Source organism: Cottoperca gobio, chromosome 7, assembly GCF_900634415.1.
Source record: "Cottoperca gobio chromosome 7, fCotGob3.1, whole genome shotgun sequence".
Lineage (NCBI taxonomy): Eukaryota > Metazoa > Chordata > Actinopteri > Perciformes > Bovichtidae > Cottoperca > Cottoperca gobio.
The window spans coordinates 16,281,428-16,300,466 of NC_041361.1; the positions used below are offsets into that span (position 1 = coordinate 16,281,428).

The following is a 19,039-nucleotide window of genomic DNA, read 5'->3' on the forward strand; positions in this document are numbered from 1 at the left end:
CAATCATACATCTGAAGGCCTCTGAACATCGTGGTCGGAGGCCAGCCACCCACTGGTTTATGATCGAGTCAGAGCACTGCTGATCTGTAGCCTCCTATGTTGAAGATGCTGATCTGCTTACGCTGTGAGCCGTTGTACAAGTTATTTTTGAGAAACTCTCTTTAATGGAAAGAATACTGTGCGCTATAGCTGGCTGATAGATGCGGTGTGTTGCATAAGTCTTTATTTTACAGAGACACCAATGAGTCATGGCTATGGCACATTCTGATTTCCAGTTGTGTCACCATCTGTTTTCTCTCCTTTCCTCTGCTCAATGTTCTTTTGATCGAACAATATCTTAGTGTATGGCCTTATTTTGATCCACCATTATAGTCGTAGCCTGCATAAAAACCCACTTGGTATCCCAATAAGCGTCCAAATCCCATTATCCATCCAGGGTAATGATATAAACCACATCACATCCTATCAGGATGATAAAGTGGGGCTGGCCCTCTATGTGTCGTGCCGCAAGAGCTGCACCAGCTTTCTTATTTGATTTGGCCTGATGCACTCGCATTCATGCGGGTGTTTATGAGTGGCAAATTGCTGTTTGATATCTAAATAATGTCAGAGGGGGAATCCTCTCCTAAGTTACAGTAGCGTGTTGAAAATTACAAAGCCCCCCGGATGAAAAGTAAAGATGCACAGTGATTAAAGAGAGAAAGAGGGAGCGCCTACTGAATCTATTTTGCTTTATCTTTGCATTTCTTTCTTCCCGAGCAGCGACGTTTTAACAATGACGACGTCTGTTGTTTTTTGTGTCGCTTTACGAGTTGTTTATGAGTTGTAAAGTCTGACTTAATAAAAAAAAATTTTATTTTGAAGGAAGAGCGCACATCTGGGGACTGTTTGATTTCTTTGTCAATTCTTTATTATGGCTTTCAAATCTTGTCAAAGCTGCTTTTATGTATGGAATGCAGCTCGTATAGCCCAATAAATTCACACAGAAAATGTAAGCCTTTGATTGAATTTAGGTCTGTATAATTGGATGCATCATGGGAAATTTACATTATTGTACATTTCCTTTGATTGGATTCTGATACTGAGGAAAAACAGGTGCCATTCTGTGTATGTGCTTGTGAGACAGTCCTGCTCTCGCCCAGATAAAATGACGGGAGGAGAATGATGTTCGGTAAATACATTAAAACAGTTTAATGGTGTTGCACGGTAGCCTTTTCAGGCCAAACAAAAACACCCCGCTGCAACACAATCTCTCCAAAGCGTTCACACATCAACACTCTGACAGCTCTGGCTCCTTGTCACTCGTCTGGATCCAGCCTACTGCAAGAGACCAGAACCAGGTTATCACCAAGCTTATATTGTATGACTGATTACCCGAGTCTGTCCAGCTGTCTGATCTCCAGCTGAGACACTCTCGTCTCTCCCCAGCAGCCGGTGCTGTAACCACACCCCACTGCCACAGGGCTTTTTTAAAAACATCTCTATAAAGCAAAGTCAATCAACAGCCTGTGGAGTGAAGTCCCTTTTTTGTCTTTTCAATACCCTTTTTTTTTCATCATGGTACAAAGTTCACTATGTCCTACATCCCCCAGACTACTTGCACTTTCTCTCAAATTGCTGGGTTTTTTCACATCATGACTCAGAGAGTTTGACAACTGTTAAGATATGTTCTCCAAAGCTCTCAGTCTAAGGTAGTGAAAACTGTGGGCAGTAGAGGGCAATGTTGTGCTGCAGACAGCGCAGTCGGAGGAGTTCAGAGACTGGAGGAAGCAGAGAGAAATGTGCATCTTTCTGCATTGTCTCTCACTGTGATCACTTCATTTGAACTCTCTGCCTTCCCAGGGAGCCAGTGGTTTCTTCTCATATGTGCAACATTATCAGGCCGACAGCAGGGCTTTGGAGAAAAGGCCAAGTTTTGTTCCTGTCCGTGCAACCTCTGTATGTTCTAGGTCTCCAAATGTTGTTTGGCATGACGTAGGTAGCCCTGCACACACAACACACACACACACACACACACACACACACACACACACACACACACACACACACACACACACACACTTTATTTTAGTTAAAGCTATTGTACTGCACTTTAAATGATTTCACCTATTTGAAGCTAATGTATTTGCAAGATTCTTGCTGTTCGGAGTTGTATCCTATCCCTATTCTAACCCTTATGCTAACCCTCCAACCCTAACCCTACCCTCAACTAAAGGAGCCCCATAGTAAAATGGACTAACATTTCTTGGTCCCCACAATGTTATGAAAATAATACCCCTCACCACCATATGCACACACACAGCCTTATTACACGACTTCAAAGCACAAGAAGACAGTGCTTCACCGATGGGAAAACATTTGAACATCAGTCATGCAATTCCTCCGCTTTTGTTTCTTGAATAGTTGTTCTCTAAAGAGCAAACTGGTTTCAAAGTAAAAGATTCCCATATGGTTCAAACTGGGGCTCGGAGTAAGGAATACGTGGCAGCAGTGACATTCATCCGGCAAAGCACAAGTTCCTCCTTTAAAGCGTACAATATGTTGCCAAATTTAAGCTGTCAGTGCTGTAACGAAGCTGCAGTTAAAGCCTCTACCCCTCCCATTTTTTTGGCTTGCTTTCTAAAAGGAGACATACTCCAGAAAGGCTGGCTCAGCTGAAGAAAAACTTCTCTTTTGACTATTTGTTGTCGTGTGCTACATTCACAGTGTTTAGTCTATCACGTATGATTGCACCTGTGATTCTATTCAGCTGTCACGCAGGAAGAAACTCTGCCCTTTTCTCCAGTGTTTATATAAAGGCAAGATTATCTCTCATGTCAACGCTTCATTTAAATCAGGGGTGGGGAACCTTTTTCCTATCAAGGGCCATTTTATTTTTACAACATCCTTCGAGGGCCGTACTAATTATTGATCTCATAACCTCTACAAAAATAGTTTAAGACGCAGCCCATTCATTTCACTTTTCTTTCATGCTGTGCAAAAAAGCAACTTTTTTATCCATGTATCTTTCTGTTTTATCAGAAATCCTTTATTAGTCCCACAACGGGGAAATGTATCTTGTCACAGCAAAAGAACATATGAAGTAAAGTGGCAGTAAACAATAATTAAATAGAAAAAATATATATATAAGTACAAATTATATAAAGTGAGTATTGTAAATGTCAGTGATAATTGCACAGCAGTGGTGGAACAGTCTGTTCTTGGTGTTGTGGTCTACCTCTCTATCTTTCCATGTGTGCATGTTACGCTCTGCAGAGAGCTGTTTGTTGGGCCAAACTCCGCCGAAGAGCGTTAACTTTATCCAAACGCACCCCTCCTTTCAGCTCGTGCAGTTCGGCATTATTCGTGCAGTAATGACGGTCGAGATTATTTTTCATCACCGCAAGTACGTTCACACAAACTAGACACATTGAGCTTTTACTTCCACAAAGAAATCATCGTTCGTCCATTTCTCCTTCTGCATCCAGCTTTCTCTGTTTTACACTCGCCACGCTGCGTTCGCTGATGTTAATGACTGTCTCGTTTTTTGACATGACATGACCGTGTGATGACACGTTCCGTTCGTGTTGTGTTCAATAACCATTAGAGAATAAATTATGTTCTTACATTTTTTGATGTTTTCGGGTTTGAAAACGAGCACACATCTGTGATGGAAGTGGCCCAATAATTAAACATGTAACGTTTAGTTTAGCTGGTTTAAGAATGATGCTACTTCTCTGTTTGTCCTCCAGATTATGGACAGCATGGCGTGATGTTTCTGCTGGTAACCATGCCAGGGTTTCTAAATTTTTGACATCTAGGGATAGGTATAAGTAGGATTTTATCGATCCCAGTATAGTTACTGATAGTGTTTATCTTCTCTTTTGTTTGACTTTTGATGTCAGGTATCCTGCAGGTAAAAAGACAGTTGAGGAACTGACTAGAGCTGTAACGGTGCACAATGTATGGTTTGATCAATGTTTTCCCTAGGTTTATTTCTTTGGGGGGGGCACTGCGGTCCGTGCGACGGGGTGAGGTGCGCAAGGCAAGGTTTTATTTATAGTTCTCTCCTCTCCTTTCCTCCGCTCTGTGTGTGTGTCTATGTGTGTGTGTGTGTGTCTGTGTCTGTCTGGAGCGAAGCCCCGCCCTTCGCAAAACAGCGGAGGAGTGAATGTGCAAAGCAACGCTGTAAACTCTGAAACGTGCACATAAATTAGATAAATAACATAAGCGTTTACTTTATTTAATAGAAGAGCACCTGTTCAATGTGAAAAGTAAGTTGTGAATATAAAAAAAACACCTTGAATTTCAGGGGGGGTGCGGCGCTCCTCCAAGACAATGGTAGGGGAAACACTTTGTGATGTTTGTATATATACTAATGTGTACAGTATAAGCTGTTTACTATTGTAGACTGTGTGTGTGGCGTTTCCTCAAATGGTGCAACCTTTTATTTCAAATGCATGGATAACACTTTTTGTCCTATGGGTTCTTCAAACTGTTGCTATAGACTTGCATAACTGCCGTAACTGAGGTGGTTTGATCTGTTCTATGCACGTGGAAAGCTTAGGAGACTGTCAAGTTAGTGACACACTTGCACCACACATACAGTACTGACAATCTGTGCTGCCTCACTGTGTATGCGCTCTAGCTGTCTGTAAACCAACACATTTTAAAGCAGAATTTCATGAGCTGTGCGTTTTTAAGCAGCAGGTGATTTTAATATTAATCAGGACACGCATTTCTGCTCAGCCTGCTCTGTGGCGCAATGTGTTTCATGCACAACTGTATTGCTGCCACTGCTGTGGTATTATTTAGTTTTTCATGCTTGTATGATTGGCTGTGTAGTCAATCTTTCAGTTTCTCGTGACTTGCTTGTAAAGCTGTCTGTGTATACTGTATGTACTATTTCTCTATCATTTCTTATATTCCATGTACGCAAATGCATGTTTACAGGAAAGTGTAAACATTACCACCACTGTGGCAAATATGTTGGTAGATTTAGACCTTTCTTATGAAAGAAAAATAAGAACTGGATGTGTTATCACTGTTAGTCTTAAAGGATAAAAATGGAAATATTGTTCTTACTATTGACAAAGAATGTTCTCCTACTACCAAGAATTGGCTGTGTAGCCAATGCCTGATATAGCCAATTACTTTGTGCCATATAGCTCCATTGTTGTTCAAAACTCTTATACAACACATCAACGAGCCATAACTTTGAACTGCATAACGTGTTGCTTGATTACCATGAACACAGGCACTGTAGTTTATTTTTGTATGAACTGAATAGTCACAAGCCCAAAATGGCCCAAAGGAATCCTCTTTTGAACTGCTTCGAGCGCAGATAAATGGCCAGCAGTAGAACATGAACCTATATTGAGTCTTGTTATGTTCTGTCTTCCACTCTCTTTTTACAAGGCATGGCACTTCCTCCATAAATGTAGCAAGCCAATGAAACCAGCATTCGTGAAAAGCCACATGATTGATGGACAAAGGAGCTGCTACAGCAGCAAAGACAGGCCTACAGCTTACCTCGGGGCTTAATTCCTTCTCCCAACTGGCATGCTACACTAAAATATATACACTTTAATTATAAATGGGTACGGTGGGGGCGCAGGCCTGGCTGCGTTGCCTGAGAACTGATCAATATTTCACCTCCCAAGGGGACCAAACATCTAGCGGAGCAGCTGCTGCTTTACAGCTTTACACATTGGAGTGGCACACCCAGTTATACACAGATATTTACTGTAGGTGTGTGTGTGATCGAGGGAATCCAAGGGCCTCAAGAGCTACTGCTGAGGTGACAGTAGGGAGAGATGAGAGCCTCAAGGAGGTATTAGGTCTGTGTGAGTGGTGCGTATCGACTTGATTCTTACTTGTGCCATCTCCATCTCATTTCTCTTTCCATCTCTACCTTTTTTCCCTTCACACACACACACACACACACACACACACACACACACACACACACACACACACACACACCCAGGGCTCACCATTGTCTGTGTGTGGGATAGAGAGAGAGAGAGAAAGAGATTCCGTCTGTCTTGCACTTTGTTGTTCCAGGGCTTTGACATGTCAATATCAACTCCAGTTGAAATATACCTTGTCACAATACCTTTTTGAATCTGAAGTCTGGCAGTGTTCCTCCAGTCCTTTCATTGTTGTATACTTCCTGCATTCCTCCATTTATTGTGATGCATCTCCAGCATTCACAGTCGGTACCCGCAGTTTGTCTGTTAGGCGTTTCCGACAGGATTTACAAAATGTCAGGAGACCAAAACCTGGGTGACAAACTGAGACCTTACCCGGCGAGCACGGAGATCTGTCGTTGGCAAATCTGAGGATGTTGTAGAATACAGAATCTTTGGATTCAGGGACAAGGCAGCGAACACCAGAGGCACTGAAGCTAAACACGAGGAACGAAAAGGTTATGGGAGTTGTGCTGATCAGGAGGTTTATGTTGTGTGCAGGCATGCATTATGGAAACTGGAGTCAGTGTCGATGCTGACGATGGGTTTGGTCATTTTTCGTCATTGAAACTAGCTTTAAGGAAAATGTCAGAGTTACTGCACTACTACTATTCTTTCATCTTGTTGATTTCTCATCCGTCTCAGACCAGCCTTGGCTATGATCCAGGGCATATAACCTGTCAGGACACATATTACTCAGAGTCCATATTCCCTCTGCTTTGAGGACCGTCTATTATACCCGAGTCAGTTAAGCCATTATTCATCTTTGTCAGTGTCTGTCTTCTTCATATTGTACCTCAGAGTTCTTACAGGTAAAAAGGTTTGTTTTCACTCAAGTAGCATTTGTATTCACATACACAATGGAATTGTAAACATTTGTTTGGTTGAAGCATAGTCATGCATAGTCTTTAGAGGATGTTAGCTGACGATTCTGGTGACCCTTCCCAACATATTGTTTTATCACTATCTTCTGAGGGGAGACCCACAGTCTCAGACTTTGAAAACCTCTGAACTAAAAGACAGATTGCCATGAATTCAGCTGAACATTTGTGCACCTCAGAAGATGATCCATTTCCATTTTGGACACTCAATAACTCAATGCGTTCCCCTTGTTCCACAATATAGCTGACAATAGTTATTTCCCACTAATCTCTGTCACCAACCAAGCAACCTAACTGATAGAAAAGCTCTTTAATATAATAATAATTTTCCTTATTGTAAAGTCAACAATTGTTTTTTATTGCTTCACAATACGAGCTTTCTACTGTGTCGTTCTACTACGACAACATGTTCCTGCTTGAGCTGGTCTTGTTTTTAATGTTGCTGCTTGGCTTGACATTGGACCCAAATCATCAGCTACAAACCCACAGAGTGGATCATCAATTTGAGTGAATTTTGTGAGTTGAAATGGAAGCAAAAGGTCAATTTAACACCAATAAACTGTAATTGCTGCTGCTGCTGCAGTATCGTGTAATTAGAGATAAGGAATTTTGTGCTCTATTCTAAACATCCGGCCTTGCATCTGCGATTACAGATGGCAATATAAAGAGAAAAGAGAAGATTGTGAGATGGGGTTTAAAGCTCCATTTAAAAACTAGTAAGCAGATCTGGAGACGTCTTGAACTTTCATGTTTTATTTTCTTATGTTGGTGGATGCTATATTTAAATTTATCAACAACCTGTTTTTATCTCACTTCTCTACAAACAAACACATTCAATTGGATTGCATTGCATACACGCACATCTGATGACACCCTGTGCACATTTTGTTTATGGTGAAAACTAATTAAATAACCTCTGTGTGAACACATTTTTAATTAACTCAGACGCAGGCATGTCACAATACCAGACTTTTAGTAGTCAATACCAATAAAATTCCACAATTTCGAGACCTAATAGAAAGAAAGGTAAAAATCAAAACAATAGTGTACCTAAACATACACTCTGATACTGTTTGCAGACAGTTTTTTTGTTCACACCATTATTCCCCCTCTAATATCTAATTCATATTGCTTCTAAAAAATCTAAATTTGATCAGATAACATTTGAACGCATCATGATAACGTTGTACTACAGTACAGGATCTTTATGTTGTATTCTTCTACTTATGGTTTTTAATTCTTTACTGTTTAATTGTGGGCGATACCCACTAGGTCTGATTATCATTATTATGATTAGTATTTCAATCAGGAACTATCAGATCAAACGGTAAGTAAACTAAATTATGACTCTGTCACTTGATACCAGCTTTGCACGAAAGTATTGAGGTTCGGTTGTATACCTGCTGGCCTGGACAATCCTCATCAACAATGACAAGGTGGGTCACCTTCTAATAGCTTCACTGGCTTTAAAACATTCTCTGTCGTCTAAAATAGCCTCAGATGGAGATTTCTGAAAAAAGAGAAATACTGGTCGATGAAAGTTTTTTGCTGGATGTAAAATCGCATCACTGTCACCCTCTTTCCTTCGAGCGATTCCATATAATTGGGCTGTTTCTCCAATAATTGCTTCAGTCCTCTCATCTTTGGCTGATAAATCAGCTTTTCCCTGTCCTCCACATCTTCTTTTTCTCTGTTTTTTTTCCTCGCTCTGTTTTGTCCCTATGACATAAACATTTATATCAAACCACTTCTTTTTTTTACTTCAGCCACATTGCACACCTAAGGGGACACAATGACTGTCTCCATTAATGCAGTCCAAGCCTCTTTTTCTTTCCCTCGCTCCAGTCACTCAGGTGAGAAAGAACCTTTTACCTTTTTTTTATTCTGTCCTGATCCTGCAGAATGCCCCCCGTGTATAGTATATACAGGTTCAGGAGTGTATAATGGTCATAGTAAGATGTAGGCATTATTTTCAAAGGATCTAAATTCAACATCTATTCAGCGAGAGATGCTGCCCAGTTAGTGAATGAGACCCTCTCTGCCTCAGATACAGTGTTATAATCCAAAGTATAGGTCTTCACAGATCCACCCAGTTCCTAGTAACTGAGACCCGACCAGAGTAGCCTGAAAATCAGAGTACTTGCCACTTCATTGAACTTCATTAATCCAGCAGACATTGTGTTTAAATTTTTGGGAGGAGGCGTTATTTTGTCCGGATCAATCACTGACATGTCTGTCCCGTTGAGGTGTTTTTCAGTTGACACAGAAGCGATTAGCAGTCACTATGGAGCATCGATGTAACATTTTCCATGCTGGTCAAACAAATGGTTGCTTTAAGAGTTGTTTTTCTGACCTAAAACAACTAGATGTGCTACGTTATCCCATTCACACTTTTTGTCATCACCATATTTTTATGGCAATGTATCTGTTGCTATTTAACTGGGTCTGGCACAGGAAGATGGTGTGTTCATTCTTGAACCCACCTACATAGCATTAATGAGAACAGTAGCAGACATATCCTAATTGCTGAAAAACATTAGAGATTGGTGGCAGGTATTCACAGGTCTAAATTATATTAAAACAAATTGAGACTTATTTTTGGAATTCCTTTCTATGACTTTACATTGATTGTGGGACATGTATTGCTATTCCGTTTGTTAATTTGTGGAGCATCATGCTGCTGCCAGTGTTTCCTTTTCTCTTTTTGGGATTAATGATCCTCAGTCTAATTCAGGCCAACTCTGACGGCCTCTTTTTTCTTTTTGACTATTTTAGTCTACAGATAACTTTAAACAGCTACTGAAGCTATTTCGAAGTAGGTTTTTGGGTAGCTTTTCCACAGGTCAGTTTAACATCAGGACCTCTCGTTGAAAATCTATTCGACTCAACAGTCACACATATGCATACTCAGTCCTATCTGCCCCCGCTGACATTATTGGCCACAAGGAAGCCTGGAGCCTCCGTCCCTGTCATTTTCTCTGCCTCTCTATCATCCACACCGCCATTGCGCTCATCTGTCCTATGCTTGTGACGGTCACAGAATTTCACACAGAGAGGATTTGTGATGCTGATACCTGCTAGTCCTGTGCCTGTCAAATGACTTGCTGTATCCCCCCCCCCCCCCGACCCCCCTCTCCTCTCCCTCCACCTCAAGGCGTTGGCTATGCTGCGAAAACTAGTATCAAAGCGTTACAGCCAAGAATCTTCCCGAGTGCATGAGCCTGCTTAGCTTCATAGGACTTCTAGGCCTTTGAGGTTATTTGCTCTAACTACAAAGTCTCAGGGTTTAGGCTAAAGGAGCTATGGTAGATATAGACCTAAGTAGGAGCTCACACTTACATGTACACTTATATAATGCATTAAAGCCGGATTGTGTAATGTGTGTTTTTCAATGCTGTATGATGGCGACCTTTACTCACTTAGACACGTGCACACACAGTCACATGCAATCATACAGATACATGCATAACATGTGAATAGTTAATACGGGCATGCAGACATGTGGAGCTGGCATGTTATCTAAGTCCCCGGTAGCTGACAAGTGCTCCCAGCCTCCCAACCAGCGTGTTGGCTAAATGGAAATGCCTTGTTTGCTTTTCTGTTGGGAAGCCTCCAGGGGTCAAACAACAGGGCCCTGTCAATTACACTCCAGTTGCTGTGGACCTCTATGCAAAACCAATGCTCATTTGCAGCCTCATTGTTTTGTGCAATGCCTGTGCTTCCCCCTTCAGTGCTTGCCCCTTCAGTGCTTGCCCAGTTGCCCACAAGTCAGGCATTTGAATGACCACCTCGAGGGGGCAGGGGGAATTAGCCTCAGCTTTTACAGTCTTATGATAGCACTATGAGAGCTTCATAATTGCTTGTTTAGCACCAACAGCCACTAATAGGACTCCATGAAGCTATTATACTCACGTTTTTTGTTCATATTTTCCAAAAGCAAGTTTCATATAAGCCTACACATTACAAATCACTGATTACTGATTAATGCTGTTCCACAGTTTTTGTTATCACCCTTCAGTAGACGATAAGTCAAAGTTATGGTGTAGTACTAAAACTGCTAGATATATATTTTAACTTTTTCTCTCTGTTAATTCTATGCAATAAATTAGATGGTGTAATTATCTTAAACTGTCCAGGCTTATAGAATTTGTCAAAAAAATGTCCCCCTTCACACCACAATACATGATTTTTGTCTCAAAGGCAGCATAATAAAAGTGAATTCCACAATTGTACCAGGATACATTTCTTACCTGCCGCCATAGCAAATAAAACCAGTTTACTACGCGACAGATCTACAATGGTTTCGAGGCAGAAACACCATCACAACCGTCTCCCTTTATCTCTCTTGCACTTTTCTACCAGAGTTTTAATGTCTCACAACAGCTCCCTCACACTTTCTTTTGCCTCTTTCCTGTTATAGTTAAGTTCTCTGTCACCCACAAAGGGCTCTCAGTAAAATCCCCAGAAGCTGCAGACAGGCTGGTTGTTGGTAGTGACAGTGACTTCAAGCTACATGCCTCTGTGCTGATGATGTTTTAATGTCATCCCATTGTTGTTCGCCCCTCTTCACTCAAATTGTGTGCGTGAGGGGGGGGGGGGGATATTTACCCCTGCGAGAATCGATTACTGCTTTGTTGACAGTCGCTGCGCAGTATAACCTCTCATTAGGTCTAACATATGCTGCGCCTGGCATTGCTGCCGATGCAAGCTGTTTTCTCAATGACATCTCCCGTGGCGTCAGGAATCGCCTTAACGTAAAGTTCTGAGGGAAATGTGCAGTCAATTATGTCGGTCTTGAAACGGTATAAATTTGGAGCTTTGCTCAGGGAAACTAAAGTAAGTGTCGTTTGAATATATTTCCATAGAGAGGGCGTAACAGTGTAACATTTCAAAAATTGTAATCCTCTTTTACTCAAAAGTTCTTAATTCAGCATTTGCGTATATCCATAACTTATTCAAAACAAAACTCGATTGACTTCTGTTGGCGCACGCTATTTTTAAATGTTATTTATCCTTTAGCACAGTTGTTCCATTTTAGAATAAAATCAAATGTAGAAAAAGTGCACTTTGTACTACAATATATAACAATATGTAAATTATTGAAAAAAGAGTATTGCACCGTAGAATAATTGCACAAGTCATATAAAACATTACAGCACATTAATTTGGTATTTGCAGTGCAACCTCCCAACTCGGTCGGTACAGTTAATTATCTAAGAAATCTGAGTTTGTACTGGAAAAAGACCGTGTGGGGCGGAAGAAGATGCAGCTAATGAATGCTGTACCATCGTGGAAAACTGTTCAAATCAGCTCATGTATCATGAATTTAGGTTAAAATATTTATTCAAAACACTTGTCACTATTTCATCCTCAGTTCAGCTTGTCTGTCTCAAAATATTCATAACTAGTCATGGCTGTTTTCTTGAGCGTTGACTACATCCTTTGAAAATCTGAATTGTTGTAAATTGAGAGATATTTTCTCCGCTGGGATGTGGTGTTTATTTTTATATATATATATTTTTTGGTTGGAACGGAATCAATTTGGAGGCACATCAAAGCTTTGAAGCAGATGAAAAGGACATTCTACCTTTTGAATTGAAAATTCATCATGAACAATGTCCACGTTTGGATTGCTCTGAGACTGGGGACAATGTCTTTTGACCACAATGCAAATTCCACATCATCACAGAGGGAGCTAACCTGGGGGAACATAATGGAAGATATGCCCCCCCCCTCCCCTCAATGTCTTGTTAATACAGCTTGGGATAGGTTCAAGAGAAGTTCAGTCACAGATGAGACTTTGATTTAGGAGTTAAGGTTGGAGGGAAAATAAATAAATAAACCAAGTGAAAGTAAAGTTTTCGGTCCATAAATACTGAATGACATGCACCTTGGGATGGGGATATTTTTACTTTCAGTCAGTGTTTGCAGCTGCTCGAATATCTGCCTGAATTCCAGCTCAGCAAACACAGAGAATAAATGTTCAGTCCCAAAAATTGTCAGATTAGAGATATTGTGTTAAGATTTCCTAAAATTACTTTTCTCTCAAAGTTTCCTTAGACAATGATTCCTGAAAAAAATTGAGAGCCTCTATGTTGAGCTACCAGACATTGTTACTCATCCCACACGGTCTCATTGCCCGTGTTGATAAAGCCTTCACAAAAATGTGCAAATGTTGAATCCCCTCCAGCAGAAGACTTTCATCTTCGCAGACGCACCAGTTTATGAGCTACTTTGTGAATCGGAACATTCTTTGCTGGCAAGTCCGGTGACTATATAACAACAAGCAAACAAGACAAATAACTAAATCTTGAATCTTGAATCTTTCCCTCCTACGTTTCCCGTTTGCATTGGAAACACTAGTAATTTAAACTCACCATGCACACAGATAAAAGACTGACCGAAATAAGAACGCCTCTGAGGTTTTGAATTTGAATATGCTGCTCTGTGCTGGCTGATAGCTGGGGTTGAAGATGATCAGGCTCTGCCACAGTGGTCTGGGAGAAATTGGCTCTGCATTTCAAAGTAGCTCATGTCTACTTATGCCATTTTCTTTTCTGTTGACACTGTCATGTTCTTCTTTATGGCTTTGAAAAATCACAGGCTTTATTGTGCTCGGAGACCAATGGATCACAGAGAATTTGTGGGTCTCTTTATCATATTCAGGCCTTTGTGCTTGTAAATCAGTGTGGCTCTGCTGTAGGTTGGTTATTATTTCCAATTTGAATGGCAGATCAGAGTCTATAAACAATTGCACCTTCCTGGCACAGACTACAAACAGCCTCCCAAAAGGCTTGAATGTCTTCCTCGGAAATTGTGTAAAAATAGGAAGGTCACCCCCACACACATAATCCTAAAGAGTCTCCTCACCAGGGGGAAATACCCGCCTCTTGAATGTGATATTTGTGATGTCACACACTCGCCAATCAGGAATTCTTGTCAACCCTGTCAATTCTTGTCGACCTGCAAATATGGAGATTGTCACCAACGTTTGTGGCATGACCACAGAGGATCAAAAGCAGCACAACAAAAATAAATGGCTTTGTGAATATTTCTACGGTGTTTGTTTCATGATTGTAATGGAGGCAAACTATCTTTTTGCCTGATAATTAGACTGAACGGCCATTGCATTTAACTTCACTCATTCCTCCTGACATAATGCTCATTTTAGCACATGTCTTGTTGGGAAGGGGCATTTTGCTTCCCCCTAACCAATCAGTAGTGATTAACTAATTGATGTCATTTTCGTCCGGGCTTAAAGGGCCTACGAAATGATAAACATGAATTTCTACTGATGATAGTAAATGCTATTTGTGGTGTAAAATGATGTGTTATTTATGACACAATGATCGCAGTATTTAATAAATCATGATTTAGTATGTCGACCACCGATGTTTACATCGCCGCTACCGGAAACACCCGACGCCGTGTTCTGACGTCACAAGTAGAATACAGTCCACCAGTTGAATACACAGACAGCACGGCAGACGTGGCGATGTCGGACTCTGGCTCGGATATTTCCACAGAATCGAGTGACAGTAAGTCGTCAATAGACTCGTTGCATCTTCAAGAAGAAGAGTTTATTGAAGAGGATGCCGGTGTCGTGGATTTAGATCATGCGGGCGAGTTTAACGTGGTGGAAACAGAGCAGCTCGAGACACAGTGTTCAAGATGGAGACACAGACGGGAGCGAACATGTGGATGATGGTGACAGTGATCCTGGATTTGGCGGAGATCCTCTGCGACAACAGAACACAGACAGGTATATACATTTGACTATAGTTCATAGAACTTCTCAATATATAGTAAATACATCATAACAAAACGTAACATTATCCTCGATCGTAAATAGATCGCAAGCTATCGATAGCTTGCTAGCGAGTCGATAGCTTGGTTTCCTTGAATTGTTATAAACCCGACTAGTTGTCCGCTAAATTGCTCGATCGCTAAATATTCAATTACTTCTCTACTTGGACACATCGACGTCTGTAAAGCTTGATAACTTGATTCTTTCTCGAAGTGTCTGCGGTTGAGGTTCTATCGTTGTCTGATGTCAAACGTAATTTATTACGAGCTGTATATAAAGCATTAGCTATTAGCTAACAAACAGACCGGAGGACAGCGCTGGTTTATAAAGTATAGTCTGTATACTGACCGTCTCACGGCTGCCTATAGTAGCCAGAACACTTACCAGATGTTCATGGAAGTTACGATGTCGTAACTTTACGAGACTTACGTGAAACGGGTAACAAGTTGCTACTAGATAGATCCAACCTCCGTACGACCATAACAGGCTTATGAGCTGCTTACGAGTCGTGAAACACAGGCATATAAATAGTATGACATTAAGATGACGTTAATATTGGCCTTTTGTCTGGATATTGCATATTGTGTACATGTCCTTACCATTCTTCTTTTGTACATTTAGGTGTACATGTGAAAACTGTACAATTATGGAAGCAATTGAAGAGCTGCTGCCAAGAAAAGGATGTCATGGAGGAACTCAATGAATATGAGGGACATGGTGCAAACATAACCTGCATAACAGATCACCCAGGATTCAAATCAAAGTGTCTGGATGTTTGGGTGTTGCAGACAGCCTACCAAAGGTATTCAAAGAGGGACAGACAACAATCAGGTGATCAGCCACGTAATGAGTAAATTACTTGTGTGCACAAATGTGTAGAGCTCAGAAACTTTGATGTATTTTTGGGAAGTCGAATGGTCACTCTGGCACAGTTACAGAATACATAGATAAATAAGCAAATAAGGTTGAAGTGATTACCATTGACATGTATTATCTTGTATGTTACAGAATGTATCGCTATGTGGCATACCGCCGGTGAGATTTTGTTGGGGAATACTTGGTAAGAACCACAGAATGCCATCATGTGCCATTCAAAAGATCTGTGCTACGTTTCCATCTGACAACTACATCCTCGTGGAGGGGGATCCGTCTACACAGCAATTTCTTTCTGACATGTCTGAAATGTACAAAACACAACTTTACTAATAAATCTTTCAAACCAGCTTGAAATTGTATTGCATGTTTATACATGTCTGCATAAAGAAAATATCTAATAACATTCATAATAAAAGATGTGGTTGAATTGATTGAGAGCGCAATGATATCAAATTAAATAAATATATGAATTGTGTACATGCATGTGGTGATTGTATGTTTAACACGTCATGTGCAGGTCTACTGGTACTACAACTCCAATGTACAGATGACGTACAGTCTGTATACTTACGGGTGTACACACAGCTTCCTCCCCAGTGTGGATGGCCAATAGATGGTCGCTGATCATACAGGTATCCTCAGTTCTGTCAGTGGCTTCATTCACCAATGTTTCAATACCTATGTAATAATAGGGTGATAGTTTACTCAAACTACAGAATAAAATGGGGAAGCCTGTTATAAACATTGAATCTATACTTAATTAAGCTAATGAAGTGTAATTAGTTAAAGTTATTAATACTACAAACAATAACACACATATCGGCTAGGGCCTGGGGTAAACTCGTTACATACAGTAGGCCGAGACCGATTATGGCTTTATGCTTGAAACAATAAATACAGTAAACAAGTAGCACTGGCTTACCTTCGCTCTCTCCCTTTTGGCGAATGCATTCCGTCGTCTCTTTGGTGGAGGACTCTGCACCGGTGGACGTGTTTGAGTCGGCGTGCTGGCTTGTGTTGGCTGGGGTCTCGGCAGTATTGTAGGCACAGCATCTGCGTTCAGTTTTAAATTCTTTTTGAATCTCATTTCCTTGGCGAGCATAGTTTGTTCGAAACACGATCTCTCAAAGTGCTGCCCACAAATCGTCGGTTTCATTGACGCACTTGTCTTGTCCATAAACGCGACATTTTATCATCTTTTGGCCACAGAAAGCTAGATTTGGAGACGGCCCCACATCCCCATACAACACATCGCTTCCCAATTATCCTTGGTGATCGATTGTTGTCTGTTCTTTCTCGTAATACTTGACAGCAGTCTTTGCTGGACGTTTCAACGCAGACGAACACTGGCGGCTGTGTTCTACTTGTGACATCATCGCCCGAACATTGCCGAAGTGGATGCTCTCGGCACAGTGATCGATTTGTTGTTAGCGGAAGTCATTTTTATGCTGTTATGGTCGTGATTTATTACGAATACATCAATATTAAAAATATATATATATGGCACATTTCACAATAGATATGCAACCTCTATCATATACCAAGGCCAATAACACTGATGAAATATCATTTTGTCGGCCCTTTAACTTTTATCACGTCAAAATATGTCTATTTTAAGAGCTGTTACTTGAAATGATGTGGCCGCCAAGAGCCAAATTCAATTAAAATGAATTCCATGGTTTGTGATACTGTGGTAGCACTTTCCCATTCTTCTTCTTTTGTTCTTTCAAGTTATTCCAATGGCGCATGTTTCTTATGTATACAATTAGTGCGGTCTTTCTGTTACTTTTAAACTGTTCGTTCTCAGTGTCCTCGTTGTAAAGGTCCCAATATGTGTGTATAATGTTCCTATGTTGACTATCCCTGACATGCAGTATCTTAAATGTCAATATGAGTTGATGTTTAAAGCCACGCCAGCAGGTACCATGGGACTGTGCACCATCTGTACTTGTTTATATGTCATTTACCTGTGTTTATAAGTGTTTCTCAACATGCTGTTCATATAGTATAGTATAATATATTACTTTAATAAAATAAAAAGCTTTGGAATAAGGCTTAACATGATTGAAGAGCAAACTATTTTTTTTCCCAAAGCAAAATTCGACTTTCTTTTTACGATGCTTTCGCACCTGGCCTGCTTGGCTCGGACGAAACAAATCATTGTGCGTTTGGGCTGCTATGACCCGCAGATGCCACAATTTGATGCGCAATTCAATGTTTCTTTGGTCTCATTTAAAGTGAACACTACTGTTTCAGATCACATTGGCATTTGATAAAATCCAAGCTGCATTCTGAACCATCAGAGATGTAGGTTTAATAACACGTTTTTTCACTCCATGTGTTATATGTTTCTATAGGTCCTGTACTTCCATACGTCTCTGCGGTTGCCCAGCACGGTTGTGGTTCTGGAGCTGGTGTCGTTGTCTCTCAGGCCAGACGGCTCCCAGCAGGCTCTTGGGCGAGGCTTCACTGTCATGGAGCTTTTCTCCAACAGTCCAGAGGCTCAGGCTGCTGATGGGGACATAAGGTGATTAGCATTCTTAATTACACTAGCAAGGTATTAGTTTGGTTTCTCATGAGGAGAGGATTGAAGGACAGGTATGGTTGTGGAAAGGGGGTTGCTGCTTGAATATCATCCAGGGAATGTCAGACCTATAATCATATATACTTCTACTTATACCTGTTAGGACAATGCAATACTATGTAGCACAGCATGTAAACTACTACTTTTGCGCAAGCAGTTTTGTGTTTGATAGTTGTCAGCAGTCAGCAGATTTAGAAGTGAAGGTCAGGCAGCTAGTTTGGTTGAGAGACACAGAGACACGAGAATGAAATGTAGCTAGAACATTTAGACACATGTTGTTGTTACATTTGCAACTATAGCCACTCCATTCAGTCATTCAGGTTGGTTTCAATGTATCTCCTAGGTTGAATCTACACCATGGATCACCAAGAAGCCTCCTCCATCTCCCCCCGAAGGACACCGTTGAATGTAAGGACTCTTTTAATATATACACTGTATTATTCAGCCTATTCACTTCAGGTGTTTGTCCCTGGAGTAATGCAGCAGGAAAGCAGAGCAGGCCACTATACATGTGGGACTAAACAGTGTATATTTTCAGTTCAGTGAGGCTACCTATGCTTTCTGAGGTGAGAGCCTTGACAACAACACCATCTTTAGCTACACAAGACAATAAAGAGTGCAGTGCCACAGTTCTGTTTGTTGCCATGTTACAGCAGGCTGAGCTGTTCCAGAAGTGTAATATCGTACCACTGATTCACCAGCACTTCATACAGTCTGAAGGGATCGTGACAGGTATAACCTCTGTGTCCATTTATCTTGGCATATAATGAATCTGCAAAGATGTAAGAACCCTTTATAAAGTAAAATGATAAAGTATCAGAGTGATGGCTTATGTTATAGTAAAGTGTAGTAAAACCAAAAAACATTGCACTTATCTAACCCAGCTCAGTTGACACCGCCATCCTAAAACCTTGCTGACTTGGAAAACTCCCAGTACAAA

General features: G+C 40.9%; 1 protein-coding gene across 3 annotated transcripts in view; it reads left to right on the top strand.

Moving 5' to 3' along the window:
• The window catches only part of nphp4 (nephronophthisis 4), a 163,686-nt gene that overhangs the window by 5,326 nt on the left and 139,321 nt on the right, over nt 1–19,039 (top strand). For all 3 annotated transcript variants that reach the window (XR_003832558.1, XM_029436186.1, XM_029436187.1), the window contains 2 exons: nt 17,873–18,042; nt 18,443–18,507. Coding sequence is in view for 2 of the 3 variants with exons in the window: in XM_029436186.1 (XP_029292046.1) it covers nt 17,873–18,042; nt 18,443–18,507 (235 nt within the window). In the remaining variant the exon portion in view is untranslated. The remainder of the gene's footprint in view (nt 1–17,872; nt 18,043–18,442; nt 18,508–19,039) is intronic.